Source organism: Mustela lutreola, chromosome 11 (genome assembly GCF_030435805.1).
Source record: "Mustela lutreola isolate mMusLut2 chromosome 11, mMusLut2.pri, whole genome shotgun sequence".
NCBI classification, from domain to species: domain Eukaryota; kingdom Metazoa; phylum Chordata; class Mammalia; order Carnivora; family Mustelidae; genus Mustela; species Mustela lutreola.
The window spans coordinates 47445451-47468776 of record NC_081300.1 but is presented as its reverse complement, the minus strand read 5'-3'; the positions used below and the strand labels follow the sequence as shown (position 1 = coordinate 47468776).

The window sequence follows — 23326 nt, the reverse complement described above, 5'->3', positions numbered from 1 at the left end:
AAATCGAGAAGAATTCTGCATTCCCATTGTTCCAAAGTATTAAAGTTCTCATTCCACTGAAAATCATAGGGTATATACTGAGTGCAGTTTATACAAGAAAACACTCAAGGGAACCCAGCAGACAATCCCATACACCAAGCAAAAGCCTTCCCATGAGATTAGCAAATGAATGAACATTTATACGTCTTAAGTCAAAATAGATTGTTTCATCCAAAAATGCTTTTTTGACTTATCTTTCAATTAACCCATTAATGATCAGAGTCAGATAATATATAACATATATATTATTAAAGTGTCTCTCGCCTCTCAAATAAACTGCAAGTTTCACTAAGGTGGGAGCTATAAATGTTTTGCTCATATAAATGTCAAATATTACACGGATGAAGGTTTTAAGGAAACTAAAGGACTAAGCTGCACCATAAGGGTACCTGATTCAGTGTCAGTGAGGACAGGGAATCCTTTCTCTAATAAGTGACATTTGAGGGGCGCCTGGGTGGCTCAGTGGGTTAAGCCACTGCCTTTGGCTCAGGTCATGATCTCAGGGTCCTGGGATCGAGTCCCGCATCGGGCTCTCTGTGCGGCAGGGAGCCTGCTTCCCTCTCTCTCTCTCTCTGCCTGCCTCTCCATCTACTTGTGATTTCTCTCTGTCAAATAAATAAATAAAATCTTAAAAAAAAAAAAAAAAGTGACATTTGAGGTAAAACTCAGAGTTAAAGTGGGTGCAAGGGGTGGGGCAGAGAAGCAGAAGGGACCCAACATTCCCCCCTTGGTCCGTTACTCACAGCAATAAAAGTCTCTTAAGGTTTCGGTTAGGCTTTGTCACAAGCTTGTTCTTTCCTAATTCTTCATTCCCAAATTCTTTGCAACACTGATATCACTTAATTTATAAACCAGCAGGAGAACCAGACAGACGGGCAGTCAAAGACATGCACACTGCCTCCCTCCCAGAGAGAACCTGCCGCAAGGAGTCTAGGCTGCTGACGGTGAACATCACTTAAAGAACTGTTTGCGCTTGATGCTTCAGAAATCAGACCTGGGCTCTCTGGCTTACAGGGTTCTCCAGGACTATCTGCTACTGTGCTACTCTAAGATGGATGGGTCAGACCTTTCAACAGTTACCTGGGGCAAAAAAAAGGCAAGGCAACTGAGTTTTCCATGCTTTTCCAGGTTGTGCGGAAACAAGGTGGGAACAAGGACTATAAGGGTGGTGCTTTTTTGTGTTTTTGCCATCTCTTGAAATATTTCTTTTTTAAAGACTTATTTGACAGAGAGAGAGCATGAGTGCAAGCACAAGAAGGGCAGAAGGAGAATCCCAAGAGAAAAGAATCCCAAGCAGACTCCCAGTGGAGCCCAATGTGGGGCGCGATCCCAGGACCCTGAGATCATGACCTGAGCCAAAATGAAGAGTTGGTCACTCAACTGACTGAGCCACCCAGGGGCCCCCTGAAATATATACTGTAATTTAAAAATCCTAGTTAATGCTGCTAAAACAGAGGACTATTTTCCAGGGAAATAAAGCAGTAAGGATGGAAATCATACCTGGTTCTGGGCACTGAAGAGTATAACCTCATAACATGCACATGGTTACCCAAATCTTTGGGAATTATAATCAGCTCTCTTCACTGCCAAGGAATATTCCTGTAGTTAGCTAACATTAGCCAAGAGTTCTAAGGGAGGGACAAACTTCACACATTTCCCTGGGCTGTGCCCTTTCTTCTAGGTGAGGTCCTCTAGGGCTGGATGTATCTCGGGCTTACTGGGTCACTAGACGTGGGAAGGGTGCACAAGTCCTGAGCAGTGCATGGCACAATGACACTCAATAAATGTTCTGGGTCTTTCTACACGTAACCCCAAAGACAGAAACCACTAGGGAAGATTGACAGATCCACCTGCATAAAATGCACTGGTCAGAAATCACTGTAAAGAAAACCAAGAGATGATGAATGACCTAGGAAAAATTCCTGGCAGTATATAAAACAGGCTGGAATTTCATATTCTTAATGTATAATGAGTATTCACAATTCAATTAAAAAAAAATCACAAAAGAAAAATAGTGAGCAAAACCAGGTATTTGGGTGTGTGTGAGTATGTGAGTGTGTGTGTGTTACAGATAAGAAATACAAATAGCTAATTAACATATGAAAAGTTACACATATATACATACACACTACTTGGCTACACTTATCAAAAGCTTTAAAAATATGTGTACTAGGGACACCTGGGTGGCTCAGTTGGTTAAGCGGCTGCCTTCGGCTCAGGTCATGATCCCAGCGTCCTGGGATCGAGTCCCACATCAGGCTTCTTGCTCGGCAGGGAGGCTGCTTCTCCCTCTGCCTCTGCCTGCCACTCCTGCCTTTGCTCACTCTCGCTCCTCTCGCTCTCTGACAAATAAATAAATAAAATCTTTAAAAAGGAAAACAAAAAATAAAAATATGCGTACTCTATACAACAGTTAAAGTTAGTTAAAGTTACCCACAATGACCTTTTCATTTACAAGGAATATAAAGCTACATGCTGGCCTCGTTGTTGGTTGTCAAGTGTGCCAAGCACCTCACGGCTGACTATTGCCTCCCGGCCGGGAACCCTCTCCCTCCAGAACCCTGCATGGCTCACTCTCTCACATACTCAGATCTATGCTCACAAGCCATCTTATCCATGAGTCAAAGAACAACCCCCACTCCCGCCCACTAGAACACACTGAGGCACACACATCCATGCCTACTCCCCCGCCTGGCCTGCCATCTGACACATCAAATACTTCTATTTTCCTTCGTTTCTCGTCCGTCTATCTCAACGAGAAGGTAAGCTCTATGAGGGCAAAGATTTTTGTCTGTTTTGTTCATTGGGCACCTACCCCCCTACCAAGAACAATATCTGATATATATGCTAGACATTCAAATATTTGCCGAAGGAATCATCATGTATTACTTTGTAACTTTAAAAAATATATATTTTCCCTCCTTTCTCTAGATGGGTACAAGGAAAAAAACAACAGCCACAAAACAAACCAGGAAACTCCAGACATGACCCTAACTCCCATTTCTTCCCATGTTTTTATGAAGCCCTTCAAAGACTTTGTTCTGAACTGGACTGCTGGTGCTTACAGCTACCAGGTTTTTAAGGGCAGGGATGAAAGTGAAAAATACCTATATACTGCCATTTGCCTCTTTGAAACGGCCCTAATGGGAACTTCTTTTTCTTTTTTTTTTTTTTAAGATTTTATTTATTTTTGACAGACAGAGATCACAAGTAAGCAGAGAGGCAGGCAGAGAGAGAGAGGGAAACAGGCTCGCCACCAAGCAGAGAGCCCCATGCGGGGCTCAATCCCAGGACCCTGGGATCATGACCTAAGCCAAAGGTCGCACCCAGGCAACCCCTAATGGGAACTTCTAACTATAAATAGTAAATACCTCTAATAATCAGTTGTAATCTCAAACTGGGACAATGGAAAACTAACTGCAATGAAAAACAAATATGTTTTCTTCAAAAGACATGAACTCTGAAACTTGGCATGGAGGCAGTCATTTTGTTTCCTATAATAATATATCTTGTTTTCTTTTTTTTTTTTTTAAGATTTATTTATTTATTTATTTGACAGACAGAGATCACAAGTAGACAGAGAGGCAGTCAGAGAGAGGAGGAAGCAGGCTCCCTGCCGAGCAGAGAGCCTGATGCGGGACTCGATCCCAGGACCCTGAGATCATGACCTGAGCCGAAGGCAGCAGCTTAACCCACTGAGCAACCCAGGCGCCCCTATATCTTGTTTTCTTATTAAAAAGTCGTACCGGGGTGCCTGGGTGGCTCAGTCATTAAGCGTCTGCCTTCGGCTCAGGTCATGACCTCAGGTCCTGGGATAGAGCCTGCATTGGGCTCTCTACTCAGCGGGAAGCCTGCTTCTCCCTCTCCCACTCCCCCTGCTTGTTTTTCCTCTCTTGCTATCTCTCTCTGTCAATAAATAAAATCTTAAAAAAAAAAAAAAGCCACACCTATCCATGCTAGAAAATTTTCAAAATACAGATAATCAAGAAAAACATTACAATGACCATCCCACTACCCAAAGATAACCAGTAATACTACCGCGCTATGTCTCCCTCCAAACAGTGCCCATATGCATGTATATGAACACTGCAGTGAAGACGGGATCCTACTATACGAGTTGTTCCATCATCTGCCTAACATCTTTCCAAAAAATCATCACTAATTGAGTAATATCACTAACTGAATGATAGGCCATTGCTGGAGGTAAAAGTTAATCTTCTTTTTACTATTCTAATGCTGTAATAGTTATCCTTGAATACGCTGCCTTCGATATTTATCTTTTTGCAGTATCAGGATAAATTTCCTGAAGTGGAATTGCTGTTCAAAGATCCATGTACCCAGGTGCAGGACTGGTTACAAAACTATCTGCCAGAGAACTTACCCTGGCTCTACCCTCTGCTATGGGCTACATGCTCATGTCCCCCCGCCCCCAAATTCAGAGGTTGACATCTTAACCCCAGCATGATGTATTTACAGGTGGGTCTTCTGGGAAGTAATAAGTTCATGAAGGTGGAACCCTCATGATGGGATTAGGGCCCTTTAAGAGACAGACCTTGCTTTCTCTCTCTCTCTCTTTCTCCCTTCCTTCCTCCCTCTTCTCCACTCTGAAGGATACAACAAGATAAACAAGAAGAGGTCCTTACCAGAACCTAACCATGCTGGCAACCTGATTTTGGACCTCCCAGCATCTACAACTGTGAAAAACCAATGTTTGCTGTTTAAGCCACCCAATCTTCGGTATTTTTGTTATAGCTGCTAAAGGTAAGATTATATATATTTTTATATTTATATAAATATATTATATATTTATAAACATATAATATATATTTATATTTATAAATACATATCTGTATATAAAATGTATTTAATATATTTATATATCTATATTTATATATTTATTGATATATGACATATATAATCTCCCACTACAACTCTAAGATTCTACAATAGCCAAATACCTGCACATTAGGAACAAACCAAGCACATTTTCTCCATCTACAATTTATAAGGTGGCATCCTCTGGGCCTCCCATGCTGGTTTATTCTTTCCTTATCCTATGTGCCAACAAAGGAGGCAAGATGGAATTAAATCCTGAGGTGGCACTGGAAGAATCCCAGGTCTCTGTGGTACGGGGACCACTGTAGAGCCAGTGAGCATGTGTATCTGTGCTTGTAGGGAGGGATCGCTGAGCAACTCCTGGGGGAAAGGACTATTTGCCATGGGGTCTGGTTTGAAAACTGTGGTGCTAACATAGTTTTTCTTACATGATTTGTATGCACAAGTATCGCATCTTGTTTGAGTCTTGGGCTTGTTTTTTTTTTTTTGCTTGTGCACACTCTCTTGTCCCTAAGAACCTTGATGAATATAGCATTTTATAAGAAGCTAACAATAGTCTGTTGCCATGAATTATAAAACTGCTGTTACCGAGATGAAGGCTAATTAAATTAAATCACTTGTTTTTCAAATAGAGCATGCATTATGGAAGGAACATCTGCTCCCTCAAAACACTCAGAAGTTTATCTGTTCATGGGTAACTGAAGGGCTCCTTGAGCCAAGTTCTTGAAAATTCTCTGCATTATGCTGACACCTAGTGGAACTAAAGACATTCTCCAAACATAAAAATACCAAGCCACCCAGGTAGCAACAGGGTTCATGAATTGCCTTAAACCATAATACCTCACAACTATACTCCATATTTGCTTCATAGTTTACAAGGACTTCTGCATATATTCTACTCCTCATCTTCTTTTTTCTTCTCCCTCCTCCTCCTCTTCTTCTTCTTTTGACTTCTACATATACTAACTACCTACTTACAGCAGATGCCTAGATGTCATTTTTTGGGTCCATTATTGGTGAATATGGTCATCCAAGAATCTTATTCACTATTCTTCCTCTTTCCTACTACTCTTAGACCTTTCCTCCTTCATTCTTATTCTTTCTCTGACTCACAGAGGGTCAAGTCCCTTGACAAAGTTCAGCCCTAACATTACTTGAACTCAGGAACTCCACGATGATACTGTTTTTCACAAAGCATAACTCAGAAAAGGAGTCCTCGAACTATGGCCCACAGGCCAAATCCCACCTGTACCATATTACCATAATGTATGCTTTAAACATCGTACAATTTTATTTGACAACTATACCTCAATAAAGCTGAAAAAAAAAATCCTGTCATCTACCATCCCTAACCCCGTGGACTCTTGCTGAGAACTACCATAATCACCACACCAACACCAATCAGATTTTATTCAATATCATGTCCCTTCAGTAGTTCTCCATGTTTCCTGAGAACCCTTTGAAAGCTGGTTTTGTGATTCCCCAAAAGTAATTCCTACATATATATCTAAAGCATTCCCTAGACAACAGGGGGAAAATATCAAAAATACAAAAATTTGAGTGTTAACTTTCCTCAGAGAGCAAAGGCAACTGTTCATAAAACTGCAAGAGTCCCTCGAAATGAAATGTGAACACATTAAAACATACTTGAGAAATTCCAACCACCAGAAATTCCAACCACAAGGCAACCAAGATAGCTTACCTTGATGAAGGCAAGCTATCTCACTGAAAAACAAATAATCAAAAATTAAAAATTTTTTTAAAATTAAAAAAAATAAAAATAAAAACAAATAATCATAAAAAGAACTATATCCTAAGTGGTTCATAACTGTTTATTTCTCTAGTTAATTTGGAGGTTTGGGGTTTTTTTTTTTTTCAATTTTTTTTTTAGATGTTTAAAAAAATGTATTTATTTGTCAGAGAGAGAAAGAAAGAGCAAATGAGCACAAGCAGGGAGAGCAGCAGACAGAGAGGGAGGGAGAAGCAGGCTCCCTGCCAAGCAGGGAGCCCAATGTGGGGCTCGGTCCCAGGACCTTGGGACCATGACCTGAGCTGACGGCAGCCGCTTAAACAACTGAGCCACCCAGGCATCCCTAATTTGGAGGTTTTATCAAAAAAAATTTTTTTATGGTTCTCCAGCAAAGATTCTCAATGGAAAATTAAGGAGCGAGGCTTTCTTCTTCATCTGTTATAAACCTCTGGTCAGGGACACCTGGGTGGCTCAGTTGGTTAAGTGTCTGCTTTTGGCTCAAGTCATGATCCCAGGGATTCTGGGATTGAGCCCCGCATCAGGCTCCCTGCTCATCAGGGAGCCTGCTTCTCCCTCCCTCTCTACCTCTTCCCTCTGCTTGTGCTTTCTCTCTCTCTCTCTATCTCTCTCTCTTGTCCACACTGTTTCTCAAATAAATAAATCTATTTTAAAAACACTTTAAAATTTAAAAAAAAAAAAAGAAACTTCTGGTCACAAAGATATTGTGACATAGAATTATTAACTTAGAACATCTCATACTTGGAAAATTGGGAGTTCAAAATTTGCTGTCTTAGGTATAGTGAACAAAAAGTAGTAAGTCCATTAAAAAGTACTTTCCAAATGTTTCTATTTAAACGTGTAGTTTGGTAATTAAGGAACCAGAGGATGGTGTGTAAAGTCTCCAGTGAAATCACACCTGATTCTAGAAGCAATGATTCCAGAATCTAGTAAAGAATGCCATGGTTTCACTGCCAGATGTCCCGTCACAGTGTTCTGGATTACATTTTGGAAACAAACAGCCTACAGCACAGGACTTCAACAGCTGCTAGAAAAATCACTTCGACGTTCTGCAATGGTTTGGCAGTGACAGTAGCTACCATAAAAGGACAGGCTAATGCCTAAAAACCAGTGCTATCTTCCCCAAGACAGAACTCCTCAGGGCATCGTCCAACACTTTGTAATAACTGGTTGCTGAGTAAAACTCCTGAAGAAGATGTATCCCATCGGGTCACTCAATGTAGTCAATATATGATGTGGTCAGGGACTGACCAACACAGCAAATGTGGCATCTTTGCCAAGTAGGAAATGTGGTGCCAGTTTCTGTGACTTGTTTTAAGAGGGAATCTGGGAGTCTGCCATGCTCCAGGCTATAAGGAGGTTAAACAAGCTCTCATGGCATATGTTATTAAATACCGATTTGGGGGAGCACCCACCAGCCCCACTGGTACATTCCCGACTCCACGATGATCTCGGCATCTCCAAGCTGTCTGCCTGCTGCTGTTTTTCATCTTTAATGGAGTCCAACCTCTGCCATCCCTACCCAAGTGCACAGTCACACAGCAAAGCTGGTCTTCGGTTCTCTATGAATACAATCAGAAAGCTGAGCCCAGTAGGAAACAGCAACCAGGGCAAACACAAACCTAGCTCAGGTTTGTGGGCTGAGACCATGACCTGACCAGAAGGCAGAGGCTTAACCCTCTGAGCCACCCAGGCGCCCTCCACAGAAACTTTTTTAAGTATGAACCAATAACATAGCTTTTAAGAAAACATGGTTAAAGTAATGTATTAGGGGTTTGTTGCTGTTGTTGTTTTAGAGAGACTATTATTAATTTCACAGGCAGAGTTCAGCAATTCATCAGTCTTATATAACACCCAGTGCTCATTATATCATGTGCCCTTTTTTTTTTTTAAAGATTTTATTTATTTATCTGACACAGAGAGATCACAAGTAGGCAGAGTGGCAGGCAGAGTCAGGAGGAAGCAGGCTCCCCACCGAGCAGAGAGCCCGACTCGGGGCTTGATCCCAGGACCCTGAGATCATGACCCAAGCCAAAGGCAGAGAGGCCCAACCCACTGAGCCACCCAGGTGCCCCTCATGTGCCCTTCTTAATGTCCTCTCCCAGTTACCCCAGTCTCCCAGCTCCTTCCCCTCCAGCAACCCTCAGTTTGTTTCCTATGATTAAGAGTCTTTTGTGGCTTGTTTCCCTCTGTGATTTCATCTTGTTTTATTTTTTCCCTCCCTTCCCCTATGATCCTCTGTTTTGTTTCTTAAATTCCACATATCAGGGAAATCATATGACAACTGACTTTCTCTGATTGACTTACTTCACTTAGCATAATACCCTCTAGTTCCATCCATGTCTTGGCAAATGGCAAGATTTCTTTTTTTTTGATGGCTCAGTAGTATTTCATTGAATATATATTCCACATCTTCTTTATCCATTCATCTGTTTAAGGACATCTGGATTCTTTCCATAGTTTGGCTATTGTGGACATTGCTACTATAAACATGGGGGTGCATGTGTCCCTTTAGATCACTACATTTGTATTAAAGTAATGTTTAAAGTACTATTTTAGGGACAGATGGGTGGCTCAGTGGGTTAAAGCCTCTGCCTTCAGCTCAGATCATGATCTCAGGGTCCTGGGATCAAGCCCTGCATTGGGCTCTCTGCTCAGCAGGGAGCCTGCTTCCCCCTCTCTCTGCCTGCCTCTCTGCCAGCTTGTGATCTTTCTCTCTCTGTCAAATAAGTAAATAAAATCTTCAAAAAAAAATTAAAGACTATTTTATGAAGTAAATAATTCACATCATAAATTATAAGAAAATTATGAGGAATACTATAAACAGAGTAGAGGACCGATGTTGATGAGCACCAGTGGACTCCAGTCCCCAATCTGACAGTTCCTTCATTCTAGTCCAGTCTCTTGCCTCTGTGAAGGAATAAATGGAACCATCTGGAATCAGGATGCTTCATTATTTAACTAAATATTAGAACAATCACAGGCCTTGTGAAATCAGGGTACTGTTTGTTTAAATGAAGACCCAGTTCCCACTGAACCATTTACCATAACAATGGAGTGTAAAGTAAGCCCTCCGCTTAATATCACATGTAAAATTCCAAAAATATCTTTATTTTATGAAGGTGAGGATGTTATGCCAGTGAAGGTGACTGACCTGATCACTCAGGAGGGCTGTTAGCCTTGTCCATATCAACCTTGACTTTATTTGCTTTTCATTTTGTGCATCATTTCAGGGGAGGCGTAATGCTCTGAAAGAATTCTGAGAATTTATCTAGGTGAGGCACGAGTCCATAGCCAATTCAGATTTTAATTTTAGCTGAAAAATGATGCCATGGTCTTTGAGATTTCTTTTAAATCTATTCCACAAGTTGTCTTAATAGATTCATAACAACTAATTAAATGTATGATGTGAAGCAGGGGAGGGACATAATAAAGGACATTATTGAGAAAACTGGAAAAATATGAATTTGGTCTGGAGATGAGATACTAGTATGACATCGATATTAATTTCCTCATTTGGATTACTAAGCTATAGTCATATAAGAAAATGTCCTTGCGCTTGGAAAATACACATGAAAGGGGTGCTTGGTGGGGGGTACAGTTGGTTGGGTAACTGACTCCTGGTTTTGGCTCAGGTGGTGATCTCGGGGTCATGAGATCAAGCTCCACATTGGGCTTTGCACTCAGCATGGAGTCTGCTTGGGATTCTCCGTCTCCCTCTCCCTCTGCTCTCCCCCTTGTGTGCTCATGCGCTCTCTCTCTCAAATAAACAAATCTTTTTTAAAAAAATAAAATACACACTAAGGAATTCAGAAGAAAAGAGGCATTTTACTCTTGAATCTGCAATTTACTCTCCTATAGTTCAGGAAAAAAAAATATATATATACATATTTCTCTCAAGAGCAAATGGTGGGAGAGGTGAGGTAAAATAATTGAGAGACATGAGTAAAGGATACAGACGTTCTTTGTGGCATTTCTTTTTTTTTTTTTTTAAGATTTTATTTAATTATTTGACAGAGAGAGATCACAAGTAGGCAGAGAGGCAGGCAGAGAGAGAGAGGAGGAAGCAGGCTCCCTGCTGAGCAGAGAGCCTGATGCGGGGCTCGATCCCAGGACCCTGAGATCATGACCCGAACGAAGGCAGAGGCTTAACCCACTGAGCCACCTAGGCCTCTGTAGTATTTTCTAACTGTTCTGTAAAGTAGTAAATAATTTCAAAATTAAAAATTTACCAAAAAAATTCTAAGTTGATTTAGAAGCTCATTTCCTCACTCTCATGATCTACAACAAAGCCCAATTAATACAGTGTTATAAAGTGTGTCTCTTGATTAATTTTAGTATTATTTAAGTAACTGACCAGGAAAACACTCCTTGAGTTCTATAGGATGATAAAAGCACTAAAATCTCAAGGTTAGATGGGAACTAAGAGATCAAGTAGCTCAAATAAACATCCCTGTTTCCCAATGTAACACCAGAAGAAATTAAATAATGTGAAAATAAGCCAGCGTATGAATCATGCATCAAGCAAGAAAAGGTTGTTCTACCTTGAGCTGCTGTTGATCTCGGCCCAGCCCAGCTTCCATGACACATGAAGCAAAAGTCCACCAACTAAGGTCTGCCACCTGAAAAGGATATGAACCCATGTGAATTTGAAAGAGTGCTACGGCCTCAAACACAATCCAGCCTCAGCAGACCCATTGGTTCACACAAATACACACACCAAGCCTCCCTCCAACACTTTTCTCCCACCCTCCCCTAACTGGCATCCCAGTTCCCAGACCCCTCCTTCTCAACTTGTTCTATTCTCGAGTCTAGACTAGTCCTGACTGATCTCACCCACAGTCCCTGCTTCCTCCATTGCCCTGCACTGATGATTCCCAAATCACTGTGCTCCCCCGAAGACCACCACCCTGACACCCCAGTGATAACCTGCCTATAACATTACCTTGAACTTCCCTCCCCCATCCTGGTCTACCGCCCCTGTCCCTAATCAGCCACACCAAAGCCCAGAAAATCCTGTTGCACGTAATCCCCATCACAGCTCTCAAGGGCCACGCCTTCCCCTCCTCATCCCTTCCCCGTCTGCCTCATGCAGACTCCCATCATGGCACACCCGAACCTAGCATCAGTCTGCTAACAGTGTCCCTATCCCCAGGAATATCCCGCAACACCCATTCTACCTTGCAGCCCCAAGGCTTGTTCTAGAATGCAAACTTAATGTTGCCACTCGCTCATTTTCAAAATGGTTGATTCTTCCCAGGTGGCTGGCAGCAACTCCCAATCTCTTTTCTTTCCTTTTTTTTTTTTTAAGATTTTTTAAAAAATTTGTATTTATTCCACAGACAGAGAGATCACAAGCAGGCAGAGAGACAGGCAGAGAGAGAGAGAGAGAGACAGAGGGAAGCAGGCTCCCTGCTGAGCAGAGAGCCCAATGCGGGACCCAATCCCAGGACCCTAAGACCATGACCTGAGCCGAAGGCAGCGGCTTAACCCACTGAGCCACCCAGGCGCCCCCCAATCTCTTTTCTAACATGACACACAGGGGCCCAGAGAGCTCACGGGAGACACACTTCCTCAGCATGCAGAGCCCAGGGGGAGCCCAGGCTGTAAATGACACACCCCTGCTCCTCCCATGACACAAAGCACAGCAAAGTTCAAAATGAGCAAGAGGGTACTAGTGGCGTAACTTCCCCTTGTTTCACTCTAATTGTTTTATTTTAGGTGAGTCATTCGTAGACCTCAAAACCTCAAAACTCGAGACACCTTACCTCGGAAGTGATTACAACACACCCGTGTCTTGTGATGTAACACGGGAGAACGGCTGGCCTCTAAGATAAAGTCAATTGTGTGTGATACACAAGCCTTCCCAGACTTGCAGTACCCCCTTTCCAGGACCAGCTTGTCCTGCTCCAGGCAATGACATTCCAGCCATCGGGAAGAGCCCACAGCCTCGGAAATGTGCCAGGCCTTGCCATACTTCTAAGAATTTCCATGTGCTGTCCTCTTGACCCATCAAACGCTCCCATCTCCTTGTGTGTGGACAAACACCTGTTCATCCTGTAAGATCCCATTTTTACGACTCCTTTGTAAAACCTTCACTGACCAGCCAAGCAGGGCAGACAGCTGTGGGTCATGCCCTCCAACAACGTTATCTAGAGCAGTGGCACTCAACCATATGGGTTCTCTCTCCAGGGGACACTCATCAGTATCTAGAGACATTTTTGGTTGTCACAACTGGGGGTGGGGGAAGGGATGGGTTGCTACTGGGATCTGGTGAGTCATAGCCAGCGATGTTGCCAAACCTCCTACAGCCTATGGGACAGCCCCAGAACAAAGGATTACCCAGTTCAAAATGTCAAGAGTAATTTGAGAGATGACAGTGGCCCGGGAAGGGGCAATTTGGATGAAGAAGGCAGACAGATTCTGAAGATGTTTAGGAGGTCCTGGTGGTTAATTAGATGTTGGGGATGAAGGAGACAAGGGAATTGACTCCCAGGTTTCTGGGAGTTCTTCAGTCAGGCAACTCGATGGAAGGAGCCATCCACTGCAGTAAATTTAAGGGATAGGCAGGAGAGAAAAGAAAGCTGCACGAAGGCAGGGATCTTTGCTTTCCCCACTGATGTACCTCCTGTGTCTAAAACAGGGCCGGGCACATAGTATGTACCCAATAAGGATTTGTAGAATGAGTTAGTCCGCCCTACGGTGCACCTCCTACATGTCAGGCGTTGTTGTGAGCACTGGGGATACTCCGGTGACAAAAGAGATTTAAAAAAAATTCTTCCATTTGTAGACCTTACAATCTGTCAGAGGAGGGCATTCAGCCTGACCCATCCAGGGATATGCAAGGGAAAAGGCAATCCGGAGACAGACATGCTCCCTTCCCACCCAAGTGGCCTAAGTCTCTCTTCCTGGAGAGAACTGTCAGACAGGCAGGACCAGAAAATGATTCCTGTTCTCTAAAAGGGAAAACAACATCCCAGCTTTATTGACTGAAATACAGTGGCTCCCCTCCCCCCTTACTAGTGGGGGATGCATTTTAAGATCCCCAGAGGATATGTGGGGATCTTAAACTGCAGATAGAGCTGAACCAAATATGTAATGTGCTTTTTCCTACACATACATGCCTATGATAAAGTTTAACTTATAAATTAGGCCCCGTAGGAGATTAACAACAATAACCAATAATAAACTAGACAATTATAACAATATGCTATAATAAAAGTTATGTGAATGTGGTTTCTCTCTCAGAATCTCTGTATTCAACCTTCTCATGATGCTGCAAGAAGATAAATGACTAGATGGTGAGGTGGCGTGAGGTGAATGATGTAGGCATTCTGATGTACCTGTAGGCTACCATCCACCTCTGACAGCAAGTCAGGGGAGAATCATCTACTTCCAGACAGAACTGACCGTGGGTGACTGAAACTGCAGAAAGAGGAACCACGGATAAGGGGGCTACGGTGTATGTAATCATAAACAATATTTTTTAAAGTTTTATTATGAAATATTTGAGAGTAACTTGACAAAATCATTTTGAAGTTTACCCAAAATAATATATTGGTGATACCATAAAGAACAAAAATCCAAAAGTATACAAAAGGAAGTGTTTGAAAGTCTTCTTCCCTTGCCTGTACACTCTCTGCACTGTTTCCACCTTTTCCTATTGGTAACTGCCCTGGGTAGTTTCTTCACTTTTTTTTTTTTTTTAAGATTTTATTTATTTATTTCACACAGAAAGGAGATCACAAGTAGGCAGAGAGGCCGGCAGCGGGAGAGAGAGGAGGAAGCAGGCTCCCCATTGAGCAGAGAGCCCAACACAGGGCTCCAACCCAGGACCGTGGGACGACCTGAGCCGAAGGCAGAGGCTTTAACCCACTGAGCCACCCAGGGGCCTCACTTCACCTATTTTCAAATAAGGAAAACATACACACATACTTCTACACGATGCTATTGTGCTACCCTGTTACAGACTTGCTTCTGTCCCCCATTAAATGTATTTCGAAAATCTTTTCAATACCTGAGTGTCCTTATTATTTTTATCATTTGCATAGTATTCCATTAAGGATATAATATATTTAATGGGTTCTATAGAGATGAAAATCAGGTTGTTTAAAAAATGCTTGCAGTCACAGAGCTGCATATTTCATTTCATACATATTTCATTTACAGAAGTACAAACAAACCTCTCAGATAAATTCCTGGAAGTAGAACCGTGGAATTGAAAAATTCGGACTATTGGCAACAGTGTTACATAGTGCCAGAGTGTCACTCACAGATACTGTACCAATTTGCTGTCCCAGATCCATGTAGTAGAGCACCTGTTCTCTACATCTTCATCAGGGCTGTGTTACCAAATTTTGAAATTTTATTTTGCAAATCTTATAGGCAAAATACGATTTTTCAATAGTGTTTTAATTATGTCTTTCTTTTGAGTGAAAAATCATTTATAAATAGAGATTTTTGGTTTCTATATTAAATCCCAGCTTTAGGGGCCCCCAGGTGGCTCAGTCAGCTAAACATCTGCCTTCAGCTTAGGTCATGATCTTGGGGTCCTGGGGTCAAGCCCTGCCTCGGGTTCCCTGCTCAGCAGGGAGTCTGCTTCCCCCACTCCCTCTACCCGTCCACACCACTTGTTCTCTCTCTCTCTCTCTCGATCTCTCATTCACTCTCTCTCAATAAAGTTAACTTAAAAAGAGGGGCAGATGGGTGGCTCAGTGGGTTAAAGCCTCTGCCTTTGGCTCAGATCATGATCTCAGGGTCCTGGGATCAAGCCCTGCATTGGGCTCTCTGCTCAGCGGGGAGCCTGCTTCCCCCTCTCTCTGCCTGCCTCTCTGCCTGCTTGTGATCCTTCTCTCTCTGTCAAATAAGTAAATAAAATCTTTAAACAAAACAAAACAAAAATCTTTAAAAAGATAAAATAAAATCTAGCTTTAGGGCACTAAGATTGTATAAGTGTTACTTTGGGCAAGTTATTGCTTGTTTTATTCATAGTAAATATTCCCTGGACATTTGAGAAGAAGATATAGTCTCTATTGTAAAGATACAGCCTTTGATATTTACCTATTAATTGTATATAGGTTATATATATAGGTTATATATATATATATATATTTATATATATGGGTTATATATATACATACATATGCATACATGAACACTAGTTTTTTGTTTTTTCAATTGAACTATTATGGGAAAATAGTGGCAAATTTGTTTCCTATTATTTGCATGTTTCTATGTATTCCTGATATTCCTGCCTCATTGTCTGGCTCATAGATATTCATCACTGTTTTATTTTTGTTTTGAACCCCACATTCCTATAGGTCTTTTCATGACATCTATAACATGTCTTTTCATTTTGAACTGCATGCTTTAGCATCCTAACACATCTTTAGCATCCTAAAACATCTTCATATGTTTAGTGCTTTTTGTCCTGAACCTTGTCTGGCAAATATCATGACCCCTGTTTTCTTGTTCACATTTGTATAATTTTTTTTTTAAAAAGAAGAATGAGGGATGTCCTGCTCTATGACATATCTAAATGCTATAATAATTAAAACAATTTAGTACTAGCCCCTTTTCATAAGAATTGACAAATACTCAAAGACAGACCCTAGAAAAATAACTTCAAATATATTAATAACCCAAAGGCAAAAGGAAGGATTATATAATGAAATATAAACTATAGGGCTAGTATATGGGGCACTTGGCTGGTTCAGTCAGTGGAGTGTGCAACTCTTGATCTTGGGGTTGTGAGTTCAAGCCCTCCATCGGCTCCAAGCTGAGCAGAGTCTGCTTGAGATTCTCCCTCCCTCACCCTCTGCTCCTCCCACTCATGCTCTCTATCTCTCTCAAATAAATAAATAAACCTTTTTAAAAAAATATTTTATTTATTTATCTGACAGAGAGAGACAGCTATACAGGAACACAAGCTGAGGAAGACGGGGAAGGAGAAGCAGACTTCCCTCCAAGCAGGGAGCCCAATGCGGGGCTTGATCTCAGGACTCTGGGATCATGAGCTGAGCTGAAGGCAGCCACATAATGACTGACCCATCCAGATGTCCCAATAAATAAACTTTAAAAAAAATATATAGAGCTAACATAAGCAAAACTATGGAAGGAATGATTTCCTCACATTATACCACACATTTAAGTAAATGAATAATGATTAAAAATTGAATAAAGCTGTAATGAAATGTAGGTAAATATCTACATGAGCTTGAGATGGAGAAAAATAAACATGAAAGTAGTGGTACCAATCAATCATCAATATTTGTCCACTATAAAAATTTAAAAATTTTTAAAAGATTTCATTTATTTATATGGGAGAGAGAGAAAAAGAAAGCAAGCATAAGCAGGGGGAGAGGCCGAGGGAGAGAGAGAAGCAGGCTCCCTACTGAGAAGGGAACCTGATGCGGGGCTCCATCCAAGGACCCTGGGATCATGACCTGATCCGAAGGCAGACGCTTAACTGACTGAGCCCCCCAGGCACCGTAAGACAATTTATTTTTAAAGCTTGAGTGGAGGGTGGCACTCCACTAGGTGTGGGTGGCACAGTCAGTTGAGCCTCCAACTCTTGGTTTCAGCTCAGGTCATGATTTCGGGGTTGTAAGATCGAGCCCCGCATCAGGTTTGCCCTCAGCACAGAGTCGGCTTGAGTTTCTCTCCTCTTTTCTCTCCCTCAGTTCCTCTCTCCCAAGCTCACGCTTTCTCTCTCTCTCTCTAAAATAAATAAATATTAACTAACTAAATTAATTACTTAAAAAGCTTGAGTGGGGATGAGGTAAGGAAGGGAAATTTGAGTATCAGAGCACTCCGTGCTGCTTCTACCACATCTCCACTGTTGACCTACGTCCACACCCCTTTTTCCTTCTATCTTTTTTCTAAGAATGGCATTCTTCAATCATAAGACCACACACTAGATTTATCTGTAGTTCATTGTTGCTTCCTTCTTATGTCTTTTTTTTTTAAGATTTTATTTATTTATTTGACAGACAGAGATCACAAGCAGGCAGAGACACAGGCAGAGAGGAGGCAGAGTGGAGGAAGCAGGCCCCCTGCCGAGCAGAGAGCCCGATGCGGGGCTCGATCCCAGGACCCCGAGATCATGACCTGAGCCGAAGGCAGAGGATTAACCCATTGAGCCACCCAGGCGCCCCTCCTTCTTATGTCTTAGCAATAAATTTTCTACGACGGCACTCAAAAATATATTTGACTAATCAAAATAAGTATGAACAAAATGAAAAGCCAAAAGACAAACTGCAAAAAATGAAATTTCTAATAAACACGATGGACAAGTGGTTGGCATTCTTAAAATAAGAAGTCATTAAATTAATAAGAAAAATACTAAAACCCCAGTAAAAACAAAAAGGCAAAAGCACAAATAGACAATTCACTGATAAAAGCGGTACAAGTGGGTAACACACATAAGAAAATGGTCCAATTTGGGGGCACCTGGGTGGCTCAGTGGGTTAAGCCTCTGCCTTCATCTCAGGTCATGATCTCAGGGTCCTGGGATTGAGTCCCTTCATTGGGCTCTCTGCTCAGCAGGGAGTCTGCTTCCCCCATGCCCACCCCCGCTCTCTCTGCCTGCCTCTCTGCCTACCTGTGATCTCTGTCTCTCAAATAAATAAAATCATAAAAGAAAAGAAAAGAAAATGGTCCAACTTCATGAAAAATGATAAGACAAAACAATGTGATACCATTTGCGGTTCACAAAATCATCAGAGAAGAAAAAAACAGTCATGGTTTAAATACAATATTATAGAAACTCCCACAGACAATGCAAATTGGTAACACATTTCTGGAAAAGAATTTAATATTCAGGAGGGATACTAATAAAGTTCATATTCTTTAACCCAAATTTCTTATATAGGAATGCATCCCAAAGAAATAGCTAGAAATTTAACAGACTGAATATAAAAATCTCTGATAACATTGTTGTTTTTATCCCCCCCTGAAATAGGACACAATTTAAATGTCCATTAATAGAACAGCTAAACAAATTACAGTATGTCTATTTCATTTAAAAAATCTATGTACTTATTAAAAATATTTTTTAAAAGATTTATATCCTTATTTGAGAAAGAGAGAGCATAGGAGCAGGGGAAGGGGGAGTAGGAGAGAAAGAATCTCAAGCAGACTCCCTGCTGAGCATGAAGCCCGCAGTAGGGCTCAATCTCAAAATCCTGAGATAATGACCTGGGCAGAAATCAAGAGTCAGAAGCTTAATCTACGGAGGCACAAAGCACTCCTAAAAGTATTTTAAAGAACAGCTAATGATGCTGGTTGGATATGTCCCACAAATGTGTATAAAGAGCATAAAAGATACTCACCCTTGGAATAATGTAGGGTAGGTAAATTTCAAGACAGACAGGACATACTGAAAAAAAAAAAAACAGATTAATGAACATTTTCAAATTATCAAGAGTTGATTGTATAACCAAAGAAATCCCTATTGAAGAAATACAAATATACTCAAGTTTCAAAAAGGCTTTGAAACCCCCCCCACCCCCCCGCAAATCACACATTGGGCAAAAATTTTTAAAAACAAAGACCTTCCAAGCTATAGTAAAAAGACTGGGTCTGTTTTTCCCCCAGTATTGTCAGAACCCTGAGCACCTCTTGGTGGAGAAAAGGAACTGGGACCATCAGCAGATTGGGATGAACAGCAGTTGGGTCTCTGTTGTGGAAGCCCAACCACACAGCCTCTTCCCAGACCTCAGAAGTGCCATGTTGGAACTGCACCAACTGGAGAACACTGGCCGTGTCTCTTTTCTCGGTATCCACGTTATTTACTGTTCAATTTATCTAAAAATCCAAACCCCTTCTCTGTTTCTCTTCAAGCAAGAACTGCATCTTAGTAGTCTTTACTTCCTTCATTTTTCTTTCATTTGTGGGGATTTGGCTTTTGCATTCTAAAGATCTTTTTTTTTTTAAACTAATTCTGCATCATAATTTTTTCTGTGCTTTCGCATTTTAAGGATTTTGTAGAACCAACCCAACTAAGGTCAATATGTATTTCAATTATGTCTTTTACAATACTTCATGAATGAGGAGGCTGTGTTTTGTTTTCTGGGTACCTCTTCCTATTTTTTCCTACTATTGAACACTAAGAATTTTTGTAAAGTTTAAAAGTCATTAAAGGCTGTAGACAGAGACTCTTCTGATTTTTCACATGATCTAGAAAACAGAATGGACTGGTACTGGGCAAATTTACATACTTATTTTTTCCCATGAATTAACCTACACATAGGCCTCCTCATATGAGCTCCTAAATGTCCAATCACAGCTAACTGCTGAGCTCTGATCTATATTCACTAGAGATGGACCTCCTTCTTCTCTGAAATCAATTTACTCACATAATTCCATATGCTCTGCCCCACCTTTCCCTGATATTTTCATTCCAAAACAGAGATAGAGAAAGGATAAAGTGACTGTCTAGGCCCTGGGCTCCTCACCCTTGACAACCTTCAGGAAGATAGTAAATATTTATTTAGTTTATTGTCTGCTGAGCTTTGTTGTAGATACTGGGAAGTAGATGGAAAAATGCTGAAGCTCTCACCTCACCTGGCTAAAAAGGAGTGAAGAAAGAAATCTCTGACAAATGGAATCTAAGTCCTAGTGTTTATTCATTCAGCAATTCTTCATGTCACTGAAAGTGTTGCTCAGAAAAAAAATGCTCTTTGGTGGAATAGCATTGAGCACACCTCCAGGAAAAAGGAGCAATTTGGGAGCCTTTGAGAGGAGAACAGACATTCACTTTGTCTCCAGGCTGAAGGCTTAATAGCTGTAAGGGGAAGAAGGACCAGCGGCTGCCTGGGCCCTGAACCTGGTTATTGCCAGAACCTCCCAGAGGCCAGAACAACAGGCCACTCAGACTAGGTCAACACTTGCTGTTCAAACTAAAATCAACCATTCATTTAACACTAGAATCGATAAAACTAAAATTGACAAGATTTTTTTGAATGAATTTTCTTTTTTTTAAAGATTTTTATTTATTCATTTGACAGAGAGAGATCACAAGTGGGCAGAGAAGCAGGCAGAGAGAGAGAGAAGGGGGGGGAAACAGGATCCCTGCTGAGCAGAGAGCCCAATGCGGGACTTGATCCCAGGACCCTGAGATCATGACCTGAGCCGAAGGCAGAGGCTTTTAACCCACTGAGCCACCCAGGCATCCCTGAATGAATTTTCTTTTTACAGCCACAGAGGGAAATAGCTTGAGAAGGAAACTATACTGAGAAATAGGAAAAAAAAAAACAAAAAAACAAACAAACAAAAAACCCCTAGCATAGAGTCTTCTAAAAACTGGAAGAGGATCCTGTCTTGTAAACACAAAATGATCTACACTAATTCAAAAGAAAATTCATTTGGCAGAGGCTATAGGCTGGGGGTCCACAGCACAGCTGTTTTCTCATTTGGCCCCAACTTGGTCCAAGCCAACCTGCAATGGAGGCCAGAAAGAAGCATGACTGTCCTGGTTGAGACAATGGCATAATCTAAGAGTCACAAACTCCCTACCTGAGTCCCATTGTGAAGGACTACGTCTCCACCCCCTACCTGGGCCTCACATCTGCTTTCCTCTACTCTGATTCCAATTCCCTTTTCCCTTTTATACAACCTTATCTCCCCTTCTCTCTCTCTGCCTTCTGCCATTATTCTTCTGCTTTCCATCTATTCAGGCACTCCCAAGAGCTCTGAACCAAAGCACTCCAAACCATCGTGGAAAATGGAGTAGGGTTTACTGTTTAAATTCTGAGGGTCCTTGGGAATCTATGATTTCTATTACTCAGATTAGATATTCCTAGAGACATGACAGTTTGGTTTCTTTTTATCTAGCACCTTGAGGCATGACGCACATGGAAGGTACTGTCTTTATTACACTGATCAGAAAATGGTGCAGGACCCCAATAAATACAAAAATAATGCCACAGATGCAAATGTGAGAGGGTATACATTTCAGTGAACTAAATGTTATCTGCCTGCTTAGATACTTTGTTTGACTGTTTGTTGACCAATAATGCCACTGCTCCTGCTCGTGGATTTGCATGAAAGACCTGTCACTCTTTCCCTTCTGATTATAGAGAGATAAATGAAAGGTCATTCTGTTTTTAAATGAAACATTACCAATACATTCATCAGGTTTACTAGACAGAATAGTTAAATGAAAAGGCCAGGGTTTCACAAATTCACTTATTCCAGAACAGGTGCCACAATAAATCTTTTAGTTTAGCTACCTGTCCAATGAGGAAAAGACAAATCCATTAAAAGCTAATAATTATTGTGTCGTATTATAAGCAAAAGATTGTCTCTCCTTCCTTCCGTTTCTCCTAGACTAATTACCACTTACCTTATTTACCATGATTTGAGGCACTTGTCCAACTACCTAACATCATTTCGATTAATCCTCAGAACAACTCTTTGAAGAGGACTTGCTAATCCTTTCTTAAAGTTAAAAAACTTAGGTTTAGAGAAATTAAGGCCTCAAAGACCAGGTTAAGTGAAGTCAGGATGCAAACCCATCACTCCTTCTCAGGAAGGTACTATGTATGGATCTTCAAAGGCCCATCACCAGAACTAAAAATCAACTGGACATGGGGAAGAAGGGTTCTGGCACATCCTCTGAGTATACTGAAGACAGCCGCTCACATTAAGAGAGAAGGTATTAGGAAATGCTATTTGTTAAGTTTGTTGCTTTTTTTTCCAGGAGCAAGAGGGGTTTGGTGTTTGGGAGACGGTGGAGATCCCACAGTGGGAAAATGTAGTCCTGGGCCTGGTATTACTACCACTTTGTCTTGGTTTCAAGCCCAGTGTCCAGGACAGGAGGGGATGCCCCACTCTAGCTTACAGGGGTCCAACATTTCCCTGCATGGTACCAAATCCAAGGCCAGTTTGCCCCTCCTAACAAAATAAAAAACATGGTACCGCTGCTTTTCTGCCTTTTCATAAAAAGGGTTTCATAACATTACTTTAAATAAAATTAGCTTTACATTTTACTTTCAAAAATAATTCCACAGAATACTCTTGAATATACTGGAAATGTCTGAGAGATACTGGAAATGTCATTTTTTAAAAGGGTTGGGAATTAGTGGTGTAAGGGAAAGATGGAGATGTAAATGGACTTATCTTTTCTATGTGAAAGCTTCTGGAATCTTGTGGGTTTCTGGGGGCAGGAGTGTGTTTCAGAAAGGAAAACAGGGTTTGTCAGATTTCCTCTACTCTTCCTTCCCCCAGAGAACAAGAGCCAGTTGCTCTCTTTCCCTTAAAAGTAGTGTGCACAACCCAAAATTAAGTTCCTGGGAATTTGCCAATCCAAAAAGTCGGGGTCCCAGGAGATGTAAGGGATGCTTTCCAGTGCGGGAAACGGGGCCAGTATAATCCAGCGAATCCTATTTCTGAACAAGGATTCCATACAGAGTCAGCTTCCTCTCCACCACCATCAGGAAAAAGCAGATTCACAGCAGGAGGCTGCATCTGTTCCACGTCCCACGTGCGCTCATCGCCACCCCGCGCCCGCCCCCCTCACCTTGTTCGTGAGGTAAGAAGCCAGGTAGCAGGTGCAAAAGGTGAGGCCCACCAGGCACCTCCTCACGGACATCGGTCAGCCCGCGCCCCTTCCAGGGGACCCGCGGGGGAAGCTCCGCGACAGCCTCCGGGAGCCGGGCCACCCCTTCTGCTGCCAGGAGA

At 41.7% G+C, this 23326-nt stretch overlaps 1 protein-coding gene across 5 annotated transcripts in view; it reads right to left on the bottom strand.

Annotated features, from left to right (window-relative positions):
• Positions 1-23326, bottom strand: part of TMEM241 (transmembrane protein 241) — a 111582-nt gene extending 88256 nt beyond the window's left edge. For all 5 annotated transcript variants that reach the window (XM_059139305.1, XM_059139307.1, XM_059139306.1 and 2 more), the window contains exons 1-3: positions 23166-23326; positions 18976-19022; positions 11188-11265 (exon numbers count right to left, since the gene is read on the bottom strand). In XM_059139305.1, coding sequence (XP_058995288.1) covers positions 11188-11265; positions 18976-19022; positions 23166-23237 — 197 coding nt within the window. In that variant the 5' untranslated portion in view covers positions 23238-23326. The remainder of the gene's footprint in view (positions 1-11187; positions 11266-18975; positions 19023-23165) is intronic.